Genomic DNA, 20,083 nt, shown 5'->3' with positions numbered 1-20,083 from the left:
AGCCAAGGTAAAAGTCACATTGGTAGCATTATTAGCCTACTGTGCATAACCCTAATCTCTCTCCTGGCTGTCTCTCCCACCTCGATTGTATAAGCAGACATGGTACACAGAAGACACCTACGAGGGCACTGGTTAGGGGTGTGTGGGGGACTACTGAAGATGTGGCACTTCTACAGAAAAGGAGTCATTGACATTTTAAAGAATTATTTCTGAGAGGTTAAGTAGAATATGTACCCTCATATAGTTTACCTCTATGACCCAGTCAGAACAGCGAGTGAAAAAGTGGTACCTAATGACGCTTGAAAATGTACACTTAATTCTCTTATTCTTCCATCAAATCACAGCTACTCTGATTGGGAGGAGAATTGGTAAAGGGGAAGGGGATCCTAGTGCCACTGACAACTTTTCAGTAACGTGCCCATTCAAAGTACCAAACAGGATTGACACTTAGCTCTCTGTTAAAAGCTTTCCAGCTTTGCTACTCACAACAGTGCTTTGCACATCCTACACACTAACTGAAATGGATGACTCATTATTTTCTTTACATGCCATGTTTTCGTATATTTTCAGTTTCTTCTGTCTCGATGTCCTCTTCCTTTACTCTCATTTAAACTACATGCAATCTGTGTTTGCAGACCTTGTTCAAAGATCATATCCTATAGGACATTCTAACTGATCCTTTAGTTGTATAATCATTTGAATCTTTACAATAGTTTTAACTCAATCTCTTCTGTGACTTGTATCACTATCCACGTAAATATCTATGTATTGGTGTTTATATCATTCATCATTTCATCTTTTCAACCTCTTCAGCTTTGCATACCCATTGCTTAAAGAATATATATTAAATGAAAAAAGCTATGATAGTTTTAGATATTGAGTGCCTTAGATAAGACAAAAGTCTTCAAATTGCATGTAATCTTCAGCAGAGAACAAAGAGAAAACTATAAAGGGGTGGAGATGCTGACTGAGGGCAATGACACGGTGTTCATGTGAGGAGTTCATTCTAGTAGAGGAAAATACAACAGGTAGGAAACCACACCATGAAGAGATCTAAGTTTGTACCTCATTGGAAAAAGTTTGCTGTGTTCCACAAGTGATTTTGGAGCACTGATTTTTTTTGTCTGTGACATAAAATTTATTAATAGTAAGTGTGGATTTTCTCATTTTTAATAACTATTTTTCATATTAAGGTTAGTGTCTGAAATATGAGGGAAATTATTCTCAATCTACCTACATATTCAAGAGACATCTCTTATTTCCCTCTCCTATCACACTGTTATGGTTTTGATTTTATTTTTGACTTTTTGTTCTTTAATACTTACCATCTGAAATAATGTTTCAGCCTCTAGATTCTAAAATATAAACTGCACGAATAAAGAAATCTTATCAGCTTTGTTTCTAAATTTGTCCTTAGTTTTTAAATTAGTGTTATGCCTTGCTCATAAGCACTCAGAATATTTATTATCATTATTCTTAGTACCATTATTTATTACAAATCAAATCTTACACAGAAGAAACTGAGGTGGTCTCTAAATTAATTCTCAATTTCTAAATTAGTGTTTGGCACACAGGAGGCATTCAATATAAACTTATTCAATGACTAAATCGATTTTTAGGTTGGGTTTAAAGCCATAGCAGAATGGCATTCTCAAAAAGATTGTCTTCTCTAATACAAGAGATACATAAATACGTCTTTTGATTCTGTGAGTGTCTTCAAAGTTCTCAATCTGTTGTTAAGTGCATGTAAATAGTCAATGCTGCTTTGTGAACAAATACAGGACGAATTGATAGCAAGTCTTCTCCAGAGACAAAAATAGCTTACGCAAGCATTCACGGACAATTGTTTTCAAGGAAGCTCACTCGACAATGGAGCGGGTAATTCTGCTCAGTTTCAATAGCTGTAAAAACGTGTCATGAGTATTAATTCACTATTTACAGAATAATGAAATATACCTACCTAACAAGCTGTCATCATTGCAGGTGCCATTAATCAAATATTTTCCTTCTGGGCACACACAGGTGGCCCCAGAAGGATTCAGCAAGCAGAGGAATTCACATGCTAAATCCAAGCACGGATTGGGTACTGATTAAAACAAAACGAAAGAAGACAAAGAAATGCATAAGTATGGATACAATAGGTTTCAAAAACATAAAAACCAGTAAAGTGAAATGATTAATTAGCAATGTTGAAAAGAAATCACATCAAATTTCTACTGGGAGTATCTCATTTCAATGTTAAAGTTCTCCTCTATAGGTGAAGAGAAGTTACTATACAACGTCTATCATTAATAGGAAGTTTGTCCTAATCATAGTTTTTAAAAAGGAGAAATTGTTCTAATCTATATTTGTCACTCTTCCTTGTGATTAATTGCTTTTGGCAAAAGACTTCGTCTTAGAACCCAAAGTACAGTTTGGGGCTGTGTTTAAAAGTAAAGCCACCTGAAGTCTTCAGGGATCTAACTCTCATTTTAGATCTTCATAGGACTGTTCAAACAGTAGGAAACAGCTTCCCTCTAGTATTTACAACGGCTTAACATCCATATGTAGTTGTCAGTGCGAAGCATAAACAAACAGAAGGTACGACTTTTTCCCCCCTAAAAATCATATTTAAAATGATTTCCTATCCATCAGGGAGGAATTTGTGTGCATGTGTAAATGTGTGCCGTATTTATTTTTGTCTAAATTTCTATCTAATCAGCATCACTTTCAGTCATAGCTGATTTATGCCCTTTCCTAGAGATTATGTCACTAGAATGAAAAAGAAATGGCACCTAGATAGCTGAACTGATAACTATGAAAGTGGCTTTCTTTTTTTAAGAACCACTACTTAAAAGTCTGTTATATTCAAGGCAGGGTTTTGTTTATTCATTTTATATGAATGTGGCAATATTTGACTATGAATACGAATCAAATAGAGCTAAAGGATGAGAGGAAGTGTCCTCATACCAACCTGGGAGCCTTATATGCCAGATCATTGGTAAAGAAGAGCAAGACTTTGGATAGAATTTCTGTTAGTTTTGGGGGACTATATTTTATTTTAATGTTTCCAAAACTGATTAGAATAAATATCAGTTGTTATCTTTCTAGATAATTTCAGCAAACAAGGTAAAATCCCTTTTTAGTTGTCGTAAATAATTACAAATAAATCTTAAACATTTTCTCGAAGAGTGAACTGATACATAAAGACAGATTGTTAGAATTTCAGCCACGTTGGTTTTTTTTTCACTTTGTTCCTCAATGTTTTTGATGGTCGTATTTGAAACATATGTCTCAAGATAATTAACTTAATGATTTACCCACTCTTTTCTAGGAGGGAGAGTAACAATAATAAGTCATAAACATAAATCAGAAAAAATATAATTCTTGGGAAGAGTTCTCCTTGGATATATTTAAGGATGGAATGGTAATGGTACAATAGTGACTTGTTTATCAGTAACAAGAGTCAAAATGGCTAACAGGGAACTTCCTTATTTGCATGATTCATCTATAGATTCACAAATTTTTATTAAGAATTTTAGAAAAACAGACAATTTTTATAACAAAGTCAATTTTAATTAAAAGTAAACAAGGCCAAACACTGAAAATCGTAATACCTTTTATGTCAAAGATGGAAACTTTTGCATTGTCTGTAACTTGACTTTGGTAATTTGAAAAGTCTGTTGATGTCAAAATTAAAGTTACTTAACTTACTAGGGTTAAGAAATCAAATAAATAGTTAAAAATCTATTCTTTTGAGAGATATAAAAATTTCACCAAATATAGACAATTTTATAAAATATACTTACAGCCTAGTTGTTTATAGCGATGAGATATCAAAACACCTTTTGTTTTATCAACATCTAATGCTAGGTACTCTACTGAACCCTGGCCAAATTTTTGTACTCGAAAAACACCATTTTTAGGTCCTGCTCCATATATATAATCTTCAAAAATATCAATTCTGTGTGGATGTAACAAACCTAGAATTTTAAAAAGGTGGTGTTATTAAAGTTGTAATGTACATAATCAGACTTCAAAAAACTAAGTTTATCCAAGATCATATGGAAAATCATATTACTGTTCTTTACAAATAAATTTTCAGAATTGGAATAGTTTTAGTATTAGCTGTGAAGTTGTTAGAATTAATTTCTTGGCAGTAGGGATATGCGAGATACTAAACATGTCACTCAGGGCATAAAATAATTTCTATCATCACTTTAATCATCTTCAGCATCACAAAACATTTGCTGGGGGTTTACTATTTGCAGAGTAAGCTTTGCTATACAACTGACAAACAAAAGAAAACCCTATGAACAGAAAAACCTTATCTTAAACTCAAAAACAGGAAGTTCACAAAACTCAATTTACATTCTGGTTCAGGTCAATTATCAAATTAGATCGCATGAATGACTGATTTATGAAACAATTATGAGTTGTCTTTAAAGAGTAAAGTGAAAAATAATATTTAACATTATTGTTAGTTTTAGAAATGAGATTAAAAAAATAAACTGGTAAATGACAATCATTCATATGACTAGTTTGGCAAAAAATAATGGTGACCATCATTTTTCACATTTTGTGACTATTATTTTAAGAGATCTTATCAAAAGAAGAATTATTTGAACTTTTGAAGAAAAAGTTCAATAAAGCAAAATGGCATTTATATTTTACTAATTATCTCGACATCGTAAAATATAAAATGCTTTTTATGTTTTTCTCCAATGTTTTGTGAAAGAGTAAAAAGTACACTTAAGATGAAACAGATTATCTTTATTATAATCAATTGCAGGAATGTGGACATTTTTCCCATCTAGGGTCATTCATACAAAAAACACACTTTTGGCAGAGGCACAATAAAAATTAAATTTAATTACTTTTCTTTCTTTATATTAAAAATATAAAATATTTTTAATTATATTCTTTCTTTAACAAAAACAGGAAGCAAAGATATATCCAGTAAATATAATATGCAAATATAAAAACACCAAGTGCATATTATGAATAATTTGTGGTAAAAACATTTGTGGGAAGGAGTTGGAATAGAAGAAGGAAAATGAAACAGAAAGGGAAGAAATTGGATTCAGCAGAAAGAAATGAGACAGCCAGAGAAGGAAAGTGTGGGGCGCAGTAGGAAGCGAGAAAATGAGAGAGTAGAAAATAAAAGGCAGGAAGAGAGGTGGCCACAAAAGAGGGTGGGGCAACAGAAGAGCATGAGTAGATGCTGCAGTCACTGATGGTGGAATTAAATCAGCATTTTTCACACACTGCTTTTCACGTGGATAAAGGAATGCTTCAGTAGTAACAATTGTTACTATGAAGACTGCATAGGATAACTCATTTCCTGCTTGCTATCATTGCAATTTGAAAAAAAAGTTAGCGTTCACAGGTGCTAATCTTGACTATTTAAAGTTTCCTGCTCATAATGGAATAGGCACAGAAGCAACAGAATGAAATTATTTTGTGAATCTGAGCAGCAATGGCCCACGTGTGTCCAAGTGAAGAAGCTCTTCTGCCCTGGCCTCTTTGTTATTGTCGTAGGAATAACAATTTTAATTATTAGTAAGAGCTGTACGTTGAAAAGAGAAAGAACTTAAGGAAAGCTTCCATAGTTATATTTATGTACTGTTATTTAAAATTCTCAATAACAACTAAAAACAAAAACAAAAGCACTTCACAAACCTTGTTTGCTGCTGACAGAGACTACTGAATCAGAGCCATCATACAGAACACTGCCAATAATAGAGAGCTCAAAGTCAGCCCAGTATATGCGTTCACTAAAATAATCCACAGCCAGACCTACAAAATCAACACATACAAATAACAGAAAAGGTTTAAAATTATTAAAAATTATGTTTTTGCTTCTTGACATATAATTATGGTTGATATTTTACTTCAAGCATCACAGAAGTTTCCTAGTGTACATCACGGTACTGTAGAAATAGGAAAAATTGAAATAACTCAATCCTTATCTCAAATACATGTGCTCAGATTACACAGCATTTACTTAACAAACTATAGTAAAAATCTTAGTTCACATAGGAAAAGCTACCTTAAATATCCTTTCTAACCATACTTACTGGCTTCTTAAATATGGCTATTCTCTAACAGACTTTACCATGATATCTCTAATTTTTGTCTATACAGAATAAATTCATTATTTAAATCACTTATCCAACCATTATTAAAAAGATTTGGTGTAATTAATTGTATTTTGAATCCCGTAATGAAGGTATACTTCTCAGAACATAAAAGGCTCACGGACTTTAAACATAAGACATTTTAATCCATTTGGAATTGACCTACAGTGTTGTTGAATACCTGGGTGCATGCTGAAGTTTAATGTGACTAAAGATTGTTCTTTATAGTAGAGAACAATGAATAGAAAAGTCCTCAATTAAAGTTCTAGTGGTACTTAAATTAATTTTCTCTGAGACCACTTGTCTTCATTTTCATTGTAGGTATATGTCAGTAAATAATAATAGACTACAAGAGTATGTGGTCAAAAAAACGCTTTTCTATTTATTTAATTTTTTGATTCCATACATGTGATAGGAGTCCAGCAAGTATTTTCCTGCAAAAATATCCTCAACACATAGAATATCTTAGAAAGTAAACTTCCTTCAATATGGAAGAGTAAGATCTATGACACATAAATTCTATGATAAATCTTCATGACTGTAGATTAATTTTTGTGACATAGTCTTTAGATATGACATATTATATAATTTGAACGTACATTGCAATTAAATACCTTTGGCAGCTGAAGAACTTTCCCAAACATAATATTCTATAAACAACTTAGGAATTGGTGAATGGCAAGGCAACTGAATGAAAGGTACTTTTGAGTTTGTGCTAAACTTATATTCCTGTGTAGATGGAACAAGGCTTAATAATCCATTAAAAATGAAAAAAAATCCATGGTGAAAATTATTTGCAAACAATTCTTCAGGTAAGTATGTACATCTAGCCCAAATGCGATCAAACTAAATATAAGTATTGTTGCTGAAGTAAGTCTAGAGATGTACTATGCCCAACCAGCCTCTGAGAAATGATAACAATTAAAGCAAGTGGTCCGTGCTTTACTAGTTTCTGCTGAATAATTAGTTTTATATTTGGAGTCATGTTAGGAGTTAGGTTCTTACATTTCTATGTATAATTATGAGTAACATGAACCATAAAAAGATCCAATTTCCTGCTGCTGTCATTATAGTTCAAAACAATTGTCTAAGAAGGGTTGATAATACTTTTCTTCTCCTCTACCCATGTGCTATAATAATGAAGTAAATAAAACAAAAACCTGTCCCCAATAAAATTGGTTTTAAATTTAAAAATATTAAATTTGGTAATCACAAAAAATATGAATACAATAAATGTGTAATCCAATTTAATTAACAATATTGCTTTTCAGATTGAGCAACAATAGAAAATTCTCCAAGGTATCACATATTGCATTATTGGTCCACACTTCTCTAAGACATACCCATCTTTATCAGCTCTGGCCACATACTGTACTATTGGATGGAATTATATCTAGATAAAAATTATATAACAAAGTTTATAGATGAGTGGGATTTATATTCCAAAAAATCCACAAATCGATGATTTTGATTTTTTCTTAAGCCCTTTAATAAAAGAGATAGTCTTTTAAATTAAAAAGTTAATAAAGGAATCAACTGACTTTTCCTGTTATAGAGATGAGAGTCAAGTTTATATGAAAGAACAAGTTCACGTCTATCTTTAAAATAGCACATCTCCTTTTTGTCTTTAATAAAGAACCAATAATAAAATGAAAAAAAATCAATTCTCAAGAAACTCATTCTTAACTGGGAAAGACAAATATTTGGAACTGAGCCAGCAAAAGTAGAGAAAATTTAAAACAAAATGCCATACTTGTTTTAATCAAGTATAATGGAAGCACAATTTGAAGGTTTATAAAAGATAAAGACACAGGCTTACTAAGTTTAAGTGACACATGATAATGGCACTGAGCATGTAGTCATATCCATAACATCTCTCATGATACCAAGAGTATGATTACATCTTAGGATTTTTAAATCTCAGTGTTGAACTCTAAAATTTTCGGAGATCCACTAGTTCCCCTATTTCTATTATAGTCTAAAAAAAATTAAAAGAAAATGGAGAAAACAAAATCTTATGAGAAATGGCCATAGAACCCATGTGATATTTAAGAGGAAGGATTTGGAGAGAGCAACAAATTAAAATCACTATTTTTTCAGAAATAGAAAAAAAGATTATATACATTCTGTTTTCAAGGAAAGCCAAGCTCTGTAAGGTAGTTATAACCAGCAAGTGTACAAGACCATATTCTTGATTTAAGAGGTGATACAAGAAGGAGCTGAAAACCTGAAGATATTTACCACTATATCAAATTTATTTTTTAAAATCGTTAAAAGTATTTTTGAGATAAGTTGCCTACTTAAAGTCTTACATTCCAAACTACATTAAAGTGATTTTTCCAAACACACACACTTATTTTTCATACACATGCACATACATGTACATATTTATGACATTAAAGTAAATGTATCACGTTAACATCAAATAGTCCTAAAATTTCTATCCATTTTATCTAGTTAGAGACCTTTGTTGGCCAAGAACAAAGAATTTTTCTTAATGAATCAAACAATTTTGACTTGTCCAGGGCCATTGTGTAGTTCTTTTCTTAGAAACTGCTGCAATTTGGGGGAGATAGCAGGCAACATAAATAAGCTTCTAAATATCCAAGAATAGGGTATTTAAATCAAGCTCATGTAATCCTACATATCCTCCTACTGGAAAGTATTCTTATCTGACACAGCATTTATTAACCCAACACATACCCATGGGGCACCTCCTTTGTACCACACACTGCCAGGTACCAGGCACAGAGCAAAGAACAAAAGAGATCATGTTTCTGCTCTCATGGAACATGTTACTCATCCAACACAAAACTGATTGAAATAGAAGGCAGATTATGCTTCTTGTGTTTAATATAGTGTATATTTTTTTTTTTTTTTTTGACAGAGTCTCACTGTGTTGCCCTGGCTAGAGTGCCGTGGCGTTATCTTAGCTCACAGCAACCTCAAACTCCTGGGCTCAAGCGATCCTCCTGCCTCAGCCTCCCGAGTAGCTGGGACTACAGGTATGTGCCACCATTCCTGGCTAGTTTTTTCTGTATATTTTTAGTTGTCCAATTAATTTCTTTCTATTTTTAGTAGAGATGGGGTCTCGCTCTTGCTCAGGCTGGTTTCGAACTCCTGAGCTCAAACAATCCACCCATCTCGACCTCCCAGAGAGCTAGGATTACAGGCGTGAGCCACCGCGCCCGGCCTAGTGTATATTTTCTAAGTGTGCCATTTTCAGACTTATCGTATTCGAATCACTCCTTTAATCAAAACTATACAATGGCTCAATATTGGCTAAAAAATCATGTCTAAACACTTTGGCGTTTAAGGTCTTCTATTCTCAGCACATGTTACGTCACCCAACCTGTCCCCTTCTAGGTGCACTATGACACATGACATCAGCAGATCATGCCATATGTTCTACACTGAAGCCCCAGGCTCAGGACATTATTTAATTTAACATATACTGCATTATTTTGTGCTACTATTATCCCTTGGTTTGCTAATGATAAAACTGAAGTTTGAAGATAATAAGTTCATTTCTGAGATCTCACAGTTAATAAATGATCCTTGGGATTTGAAATGAAGTGTATCTGACTCCAAAGTCAGACCTACAAAATCTGATTCCTTTATAAAAATTTCCTCATGATGAAATTATCTGCCCACGTTTCAAATGCCTATCCATCCTTCAAGCACTTATTGAAGTGACATCTTTCACATAGTTTTTCTGTATTGGAGATAATCTTTCCACCTCTGACTCTGATGATATTATAAAACATGAACAATTCTCGCATTTTGCAAAAACTGTACTTACTCCTGTGCATGACTCATTTTATTTTCTTTCCTAAATGTGCATTTTGTGAGAAAAGTGACTGTGCCATGTTTATCACTAAGTAACCTGTAGTATTGTTGACCAGCATGGTTAACACATGGAAGATATTAGATATGTGCATCTTTGCTAAGCCCATTGTCAGAGATGCTGTGATACCTGCCCAGATCTAGCTAGGCATGAGTACTCATCCCCAACAGGTGCATTAGCAGCTGAACGCTTACAGGTGCCCTCCTCCAAAGAATTGTACTCAGCTGATTGGAGCAGCTTTGTTTGGGATTTTACAGCCCGAAGGCCAATCAATAACTGAAGGGTCATGTAAAAAGCTGACCCCCTTGCCTGCATGAGGTTTATGCTCCAAAGCACAACCCCAGTGGCTCAAGCCAAGGCTAGACTTGACCTGAGATACAGTTTACTGGACTCTTTCTTCTTTCCCCTTCTCTTTCCATCTTTTACAAGTTTCTCCTGAATAACACTTCCTTCCTAAATAGCCTGTACAAGAATCCCTGCCTTAGGCACCCCTCTCAGCATCCTCCTACAGGCAATTCTACAAACTGCTTCCAGAGTCATTCTTTAAAATAAAAACATGTCGTATAAACACTATGATTTTGTAAAATGTTAACAGAAAGCTTTTTAGTAATTTTGCAACTTTTCTGCAAGTCTAAAATTAGTCAACAATGAAAAAGTTAAAAAGAGAAATGCAAAGCACTGTTTCAACAGATCCTGGAACTTCAATGTCCTTCAATAGCTCCCCTTAAAGCTAGACTAGAATCCAGTCTTTACCAATGCATTCCAGGCTCCTGGTCACCTTGCCACCCTCATAAATTGCATTCTCCTCACTTGCTTATATGCTTCTAGGTATACTGACCTTCTTGTTGTTTTGGTAAATGCTAACCTCATTCCTAACTCAGAATTTACTATTCTTTATGTCCTCATATATTCACATAGCTTGCTAGCTCTCTTTGTTCAGGTCTCTCCATATCACCTTTCTAGAGATGATTTCTCTGGTAATTATAACTAAATCAGTACCCCCAGTAACAGCTCATCCCTTACCATGTGTTTTCTTTTCTATGTAGCACTTATAACTACCTGACATTATATATAAACACATATTCTATCCTCTACATGAAGATAAGTTTCATGAGGGTTGGAACTTGCTTCACAAGGATAGGAACTTGTTTCTTGAGCATTTGGAACAATTTATGGCATGTGACGGGTACTCAATCAGTATTCGTTAAATCACAGAATGGAGATACCCTTATGCAAACAGATTATATCCCAAATACTGCTTCTTCCCATAAAGAGTAAGAACAGTTTAGATGAATTAAAAGGCATAAGGCACCTTACAAGTTAATGAGCATATTATGTGCCAAATATAAATAAATTTTAAATCACAAAAGATATTACAATGCACAATTATTACATAATGTGTTATTGATGATGCATTTTGTCTTTTTGATGGCAATGTAGTGGGTGGGGTAGGTGGCACAGAATTCCTGATACTCCTGTAGTCTTAAAATATTTTATCGAAGAAGTAGTGCTAAAGTTAGACCTTACAAGATGGGAAAGATTCAGATTTGTAGACAAAAAATTGGAAGGGCATACTAGTGGGGGAGCTGGGAGAAAAATGCCATGAGAGAAAGAACGTGGAGGCAGAAGAGACCTGAGCTCCTTAACAGCCCTGAAAGTAGAGATCGTTTGGAGGAGTAGCTTCGATAACACGTTTGGGGGAGATTAAGGTCAGAATGAAAGGAGCTCTTAAGGAAAAAGCAAGGAATCATCAAATCTTTCACACAAATTAACTATATTTAGCCACTTCTTCATCCATTTGATCTCTCATCCTCAAGAAATGTTACCAAATATCCTGACATCATTAACATATATCTTTTAAAATACCCTAAAATATGGCTATAAAGTGTCAAAATTTAATGCATGTGAAATCCTACTAGTAGCCTTACAAATCAGTCAATTTTCCAATAACTTTCCCATAATACAACTGGGAGTATAATAAGGACCTGACTTTCAAGTTGGAAAAATAGAACATGAAATGTTAATGAGTTCTATAAAATCATACTATAAATTATTTTATCCACTTGTTTAAATGATTATATTGCCAACAAAACTAGCAGGAATTACTAACACTAATATGCTTAGCATCCTGCTCCGCATTTTAGAGTATCAGAAAGACATCATACCTGTGGGTCTCTGTAAGTTCTTTTGTACTAAAATCCTTCTCAAAGTGCCATCCATGGCTGCTTCCTCTATGTGGGAGTGGTCCCCAATGACAGTCCAGTACATCATCCTGAAGACAGTAGGTCAAGAAGGTTAGCCTGGTGATGATGCTATTGTAACCTGACTCTGGTCCCCAAAGCAGTGGCTTTTCAGACCATGTGCATTAGCATCACCTCTAGAGTCCTATACAAAGTATATTCCTAAACCTAATTTGAAATATACAGAATGTATGCAGTATCCAATATTCAATATCCAATATTCCAATAGAGAGTCTTGGGAATCAACTTTGTCAACAAAGTCTTACCTATACACACTAACATCTGAGAACCTTCGTTTAATAGGACAGACCATAGCTCATTGTTTGTTATCCAAAGTTCAATTTTAAAAAATTCCTTTAAAATCTCAGAAGAAAACTATTTCCATCTCTTGAAACTTTCCTCTTTTTGTAATAGAATAGTTATTTTACTATAGATGCTGCATCAACATGCTTTGTTTGATAAAGAAGTAACTCTTTCCTCATCAAACAAAAATTAGTCATAAATTAGACAGTACTTGTCATAAATTAGAGTTCATAATTCTAGTAACTAAGTAAAAGCTGTCTCTTTTTACTTAGAAGCCAATGCTCCAATTTATGGATGATTAGGAGTTCTATTTAACATTTTCCTATTTCTTTTTGGTCATTACTTGAAGGTTTACATCTCCAAGTAAAAGAAAGGAAATGTTTGTATTACATTGTTAAAATCGGTTTATAGATGTGCCTTCATCTTTTATTATCAAAAATAGCCAAAAACATTAATACTATACATTTAATATGTTTAATATTATGTTTAATATTTTGAAAATTCAATTGTAGATTAAGAACAGGGGTTATGTGTTTATAACATCAGTCTCATTATTGTTCAATACACACATACAAACATACAGAGATACACACATACAAACACACACGTACTGAATGTATAATACAGCAACCTTTCAAGAAAAAAAATATATTTTGTGTCACCATTTGGTGTGAAAAGAACATGATTTTGTATAGGAGGAGAAGTGCAGAGATTTTCAGAAGTCATGTTAATCTACTACACATTGAATACTCATTACAGAAACAAAGGTACAGTGCACAATCTCTAAAAATGTACTCTCATATCAAGAAATACAAATACCAAGCCATTAACTTACCCTCTTTTAGGATTTACGGCAATAGCATAAGGTTCTCCAGCCATATTGGTTAAGAGTCTGGTGCAGTTGGGGCCATTCAGCTGCCCTACATTGATAGAGTACCTCAGACTGGTCCAGTGAGTGGTGTAGTAACTGAACCAGTGCATTCTAGAATGATCAGTCCAATAAATATTTCCAGCAACCCAGTCAACTGCAATGTCCCTGGGCCTTTTAAATTCAGGGCACTAAAAGAAAACAAAATGACATACCACAGTAGTTTTGAAAGTAATTTAGTGCAGTTTTATTTATCTATACATCGAGGTTATGGGGGAATCATAGGAAGATAGGTGTTAATTGTTGCACAGATTCCCAAAAGTATACTTAATATTATTTTTAGTCTTTATAGAAGTAGAACTGTGCAAATCTAAACAATACAGATTATCAGAGTTTTACCTATGACTGTACCTGTTTAACCACCACCATTTGAGGATATTTCCAGAACCACAGGAGGTTCACCTGTGACTCCTCCACTTCAGTATTCTCCTGAGAATAACAATAATTCTGATATCTAACACCATAGATTAGTTTAAACAAATCCATATAAATAGAATCATATTATTCTATTCTGGAGTTCTTTTGTTCAACAACATGTCTGTGCAATGTATCCATATTTTGTATGTGCCAGTCATTAATACTTTTTATGGCTGGATAGTATTTCAATTTATGAATATATTATAATTTTACTATTGTACTAATGATGTCCACTTGGCTTCGTTACAGTTTTAGTCCATTGAAACTAAGGTATGAATATTCTAGTACGTGTTTTTCAGAGTATTCTTTTGAGTATATACCCAGGAGTAGAATCAATGAGTCTTAAGATATACATACACTTGGCTTGAATAGATTCTGCTAGAAAATTTTTCAAAGATTTGTACCAATAGCACCCTTTTCAGCAATGTAAGAAACACATAGTTGCTCTGCATCCTTGCCACACACAATTTGATTTAAAAAATGAAAAAAAATATATTAGTACATATAGACACAGTCAGAGAGATGCTATATTTTAACATCTTTTGAGGAAAGTCACAGTATCTGTCATTTATTTTACATTTGATAGCTTGGATTTGATAGCTTGGGTTTAATATTCAGTTTTATTGAATTGCTGTGAGACAAAGGTAAGAGAGTTCATTGGAACTAGAAAGCAAGGAAAATAACGTATGTTCTATGCCCTTCAATTTACTTGATCACTTTGAGCAGGAACTAGTGTAGTAATTGATTTGACGTGGTCAGGTTTATTGTGCATAACCAAAAATGGGACGGGATTCCCAGCGGTATTGTAGCAAGAATAGAAACAATTATTTGAAGGTGATTACAACTAGACATGTAGTCAATGTGTAAAAGCATCATTAGGGCCTGGCAAACAGTGAAAATATGGGTTGTTAACACATGACAGCGTCTTATGTGGTTTGGTGGTGAACAGACTTTATTAAGCAATGGACTCAGATCAAAAAAGAAGAAACTGAGCATCTTAAAAAGAAAATGGGAACAGGAATTACAAGTCATCGTCTGCTGCGTGATTACTAGGATATCAAAGAAGGGAAATATAGCTTGAACTAAACACAAAACTTATAGACAATTTCTAATGTCCTTTATTATCAATACTTTAACCTATTTTGCTTCAAAACTGAAATTTTGAAATTATATAGTACCCTATTTCTCAACTCCAACAATAAGCATTATTCATATACCAAGTAATATCTCAGAGTTAACTGAATTAAATGTAAAGCACTCTGCAATACAGTGTGCTCTAGAAATGTCACATAAATAATATTCATAGATGGTTAGAATATAAATATTTGTCCTAGCCAAACCCCCCAAAAATCGTTTTCAAATGCTCCAGTATCATTTAAGCTAAGTACATTTTTATTTTCAGTTTGGCATCATTTAAACACAAATACATCACCAAATGGCATGTGCATGTCAGTGTGAATCATAATTTATAAACATGAAAGATAATGGGAAAAACTACTCTTATAAGCTGTTTAGAGCCTGTTGAAGCATATTTATAATTTTCTAACATCAGGAGAACAAATCTTTAGCACAGAAAAAAATATGATGCCTGTTGTCTAACTTGAGAGTAGAAAAATACCTAATTTCCCTTTATCAGATATAAATATATATATATATATACCTGATTTTTTATCCTAATGGTATCTGATATAATATTACATATTTCATGCAAAAATCAACTTTTGTTGAATTTAGGATTTTTAGTTTATTCTATCCATGCTCAAAAAAAAAAAAAAGGCTAATTATCATTCCATTCTATACCTCTAAACCTGGACTGCCAAAAATTAAACAAATTCCTAATGTTCCTAGAGCACTCTGAATTTTTGTTTAGTGATATTTTACTTTTTCAGGTAAATAGACTGGTGAAGATTCTACTAATGGTGAATTCCAGGAAAGTAAAACAAATTTAGGTGACCTTTTAGGGTGAAGAACATGAAATGAAATGAAAAAAATTCTTACTTTTCATGCTAAGCACAAGAGATACTGATGACTTGCAGAGTCATTTAAATATGTACATTTATTCTCTGGCTCCTGGATCAAGGAATCCCTAATGTAATTTCAGTAACAACTAAATTAGTTAGAATACAGGGTAAAGGACAGTCACATGCAATTAATTCAACATAAAGTCATGCTATAAATGACAAGATAATTCTGAGAGAATGATGGCAGAGAGTGAAGATGTTCCTAGGTGTTCATCCTCAGTGACTCACAACACACTAAATATTTATTGATCCTCAACACTAGAGAGAGTATAACAGGACAAAAAGAAAGGAAAAGAAGAAGAGGAGGAAGAAGAGGGGAATTGGAAGGAAGAAAACCATCTCCATCACAATAGGTAGGTGGCAACAGTATTATCCCACTCTCAATTAACCTATAGCCAAACTAGGAAATAACCTTTTGTACTGAGTTCCAAAAAATCTCACTTGATTGCTCACACCTTGACCAGGATTGTGAATAGTACGAGCCATATAAAAGAGACCTACATTGCATGGAGACTGAAAGGCAGAAATTCCTATTGAATTTTGATATTATGATCAGACAATTTATGGAAAGGTACTACAATCAATCTGGTAAATATGAACAGTGGGAAAACACAGGGAAAGTGATTCTGGGAGTGGAAATGGAAACTGACATGGGAAAACAGAATGGGAAAGCTAAGCTTGCCTCCAAAGAGGCTCAAAACAAAACAAAACAAAACGCAACAAACACACACACCAGATTGGAAGGAAGAAGAAAATATAAAACATTCATTTACCTCTTCAACTAGCTCACTAGAAAGATAGGCCAATGAAATAGAGGCACTAATTTAATGTGTCATGTTTAAGAGACTGCAGAAGTATGTGGTTACCCTGACAACAAAATGCATTGCTCAGATTGTTGCACAAAATAGAAGACACATTTGGACTGCTTTGTCTATTCTTTTTCTAATAAGCTCTCTAAATACAGGGCCAAAGTTTTGAGGCCTGAGGCATTCTTATTTGTAGAGATATATGAGTCAAATGAATGGAATTCTTAAATCTTATGGAAAAATGGATGGCTCGATTGTAACATAATTAGAGGTTACTAGTTTAAATGACTTATTCTTTATAGGTGTGGATATTAGGTATCTGTCACATTCAGCTTCTGTAAGCTAAAGATATAAGTCACTGGAGACATTTGTTTTAAAACAGGAAGGAGGAAAAACCTATGAAGGGGGGGAGTTAAAGTATTTGAGCCTTGAAAATACTGCTTTCTTTTTTAATAAAATTCTTATACTTAGCAATATTATACTTAGCAATATAAATTAAGAAAATCTAGTTAACACAAGGATAGACTGAAGTGATGTCACATATTTTGTTTGAGATTTTTTTCATCTTGATGTACGTCTCAGAATAGAAATTTTGAGTCACTTTGTTAGGTAGATAGCAGGGATTCCGGGTCTCTTAGGGATGAAAGTGGGTACTGTTGTGATTCACCGCCCCACCCCCACCACCAAATGGGCTTTCAGAGAGGGCTCGTGGAATATATGCATGTGCAATAAGACTCAAGTCATGCAGCTCCCAACTGTCCAATCAAAGTGGTTCCATGGTGATGTCTGAACCACGAGGGAGATCCCAATCCAGGCACTATAAAAGAAGACATAGACCATAACCAGTCCCTTTTTCGTGTCCTTCCTTTTGCTCTCCGTTTGCTGAGACAATGGATCTGGTCATCATCTGTGGCGTATATATCACACTTTGTAAGTCTATTATCTTGCTCTTGCCCTATAATCCTATCTTTCTCTCCTCAATAAACCTTATTTTCATGCTTGTCTAACTTTGGCATGTCTCGTCATTCTTTGATCATAGGCATGCCAAGAACATACATTTCAGACTAAAACCTGACAACTTTATTAAAGTTAGTTATCATCTAATGTAATTTTATTAAGACAAAAATGTAAAACCACTCTCAAGAAATTTTGAGGTGAGAGACCTATATAGGGAGAACTACAAAACACTGAGAAAAGAAATTGTAGAGGATGTACACACATGGAAAGCCCTACCATGCTCATGGATTGGCAGAATCAATATTGTTAAAATGTCCATACTACCTAAAGTGATCTACAGAATTAATGCAATGCCTATCAAAATATCAACATTATTCTTTGCATATCAAGAAAAATAATTCTATGCTTCACATGAAACCAGGGAATATCTCGTATAGCCAAAGTGATTTTAGCAAAAGGAACAAATTGGGAGGCATCAGTCTACCAGACTTCAAGCTTTACTATAAGTCTATAGGAACCAAAACAGTATGGTACTGGCACAATAACAGAGATATAGCCTTTTGGAACAGGACTGAGAACCCAGATATAAAACGATCTTCATATAGTCATCTAATCTTTGACAAAGCAGACAAAAATATATACTGGGGAAAAGAATCTCTTGTCAATAAATAGCGCTGAGAAAACTGGATAACCACATGCAGAAGATCGAAACTGGATCCACACTTCCCACCTCTCACAAAAATCAACTCATAATATATAACAGACTTAAACTTAAGGCATGAAACCTTAGGAATTCTAGAAGAAAAAGTTAGGAAAACTCTTATAGACATCAGCCTAGGCAAAGAATTTATGAAAAGGACCCCAAAAGCAATCACAGCAGCAACGAAAATAAATAAATGGGACCTCATCAAATTAAAAAGCTTCTGAACAGCCAAGGAAACTATCATTAGGGTGAACACAATGTAATATATTAGAAATGAAAAATATTTTTTTTCCAATCTAAAGAATGGGAAAAAATATTTGCATTCTACACGTTCCATAAAGGGCTGATAATAAGAATCTATATAGAACTCTAAGAAAATTAACAAGAAAAAAATCAAACAACCCCATCAATAAATGGGCAAAGGACATGTCTCAAAAGAAGACAGAATAATGGCCAGCAAAAATATAAAAAAATGCTCAACATCTCTAATCATCAGGGAAAGGCAAATCAAAACCACAATGAAATATCACTTAACTCCAGTGAAAATGGCTTTTATAAAAAAATTCCAAAACTGCAAATGCTGGCATGCATGCAGAGAGAAAGGAACACTCTTACACAGCTGGTGGGACTGCAAATTAGTACAACCCCTATGCAAAGTAATTTGTAGATATCTCAAAGAACTAAAAATAGAAATACCATTTGATGTAGTAATCCCACTACTAGGCATCTACCCAAAGGATAAAAAGACATTTTACAATAACAATATCTGAACTTGAATGTTTATGGCAGTACAATTCACAATTGCAGATATGGAAACAGCCCAAGTGCCCATCAATACATGAGTGAATTAATAAAACTTGGTATATGTATACCATGGAATACTACTCAACCATAAAAACAATGGTGAACTAGCACCTATTATATTATCCTGGATGGAGGTAGAGCCCATCCTTCAAAGTGAAGTATCACAAGAATAGAAAAACAAGCACCACATGTATTCACCATTAAACTGGTATTAACTGATCAACACTAAGGTGTTCACATGGAAGTATATTCACTGGGTGGGTGGGATGGATAAACTCACAACTAATGAGTGTGGAGTGCACTGTCTGAGGGACGGGCACACTTGTAGCTCTGGCTTGGATGAGACAAAGGCATTATATGCAACCAAAACGTTTGTACCCCCATAATATTCTGAAATTTAAAAATGAAAGAAGAAAGAAAAGAAAGAAAGAAAAAGAAAAGAGAAGGAAAGTTTGTCAAAGTCTATGTCTTCATTAAACCAAAGTTATATGATTAAAGTCAACAGAAAATGAATATAAATTTGATTAAATGAATGTGTATCAGTTGTAGTAAAAAAAACCTATATATTCATGTGTTTTGCTGTTAGGTCCATAATCTCCCATTATAATTTTGGTAATGAGCTCATCAATAATTTGACCAGATATATTTTCCATCGTTAAGACAAATTAAGTGGACGAAAGCAAACAATACATTACATCTGGTATTTTTCCTGCATGTAAAACATGAGCTACTCATGTATATGGATCTACTTCTATAAAGATGCACACAAAAACCAGAAGAGAGACCGCCATTAAGAAGCAGGTTTGGCACAAGGATACCGAGTTTGTGTAGATGCAAGAGATACCTACATTTCATTACATGTACTTTTTTACTATTTGAATGTTTTGCTAAGTATGTATATATATTATTGTTACATTTAAATACTTCTGAAGATTATA

General features: G+C 33.8%; 1 protein-coding gene across 1 annotated transcript in view; it reads right to left on the bottom strand.

Moving 5' to 3' along the window:
• LRP1B (low density lipoprotein receptor-related protein 1B) overlaps positions 1 to 20,083 on the bottom strand; it is a 542,706-nt gene that overhangs the window by 106,030 nt on the left and 416,593 nt on the right. Inside the window, exons 34-38 of the mRNA XM_012650500.1 lie at positions 13,345 to 13,568; positions 12,132 to 12,238; positions 5,662 to 5,778; positions 3,789 to 3,962; positions 1,961 to 2,086 (exon numbers count right to left, since the gene is read on the bottom strand). Of these exons, the coding sequence (XP_012505954.1) occupies positions 1,961 to 2,086; positions 3,789 to 3,962; positions 5,662 to 5,778; positions 12,132 to 12,238; positions 13,345 to 13,568 (748 nt within the window). The remainder of the gene's footprint in view (positions 1 to 1,960; positions 2,087 to 3,788; positions 3,963 to 5,661; positions 5,779 to 12,131; positions 12,239 to 13,344; positions 13,569 to 20,083) is intronic.

Source organism: Propithecus coquereli, unplaced genomic scaffold (genome assembly GCF_000956105.1).
Source record: "Propithecus coquereli isolate 6110/MARCELLA unplaced genomic scaffold, Pcoq_1.0 Scaffold33, whole genome shotgun sequence".
NCBI lineage: Eukaryota > Metazoa > Chordata > Mammalia > Primates > Indriidae > Propithecus > Propithecus coquereli.
Note: the sequence above shows the minus strand (reverse complement) of the source record. Positions and strands in the feature narration are given on the sequence as shown.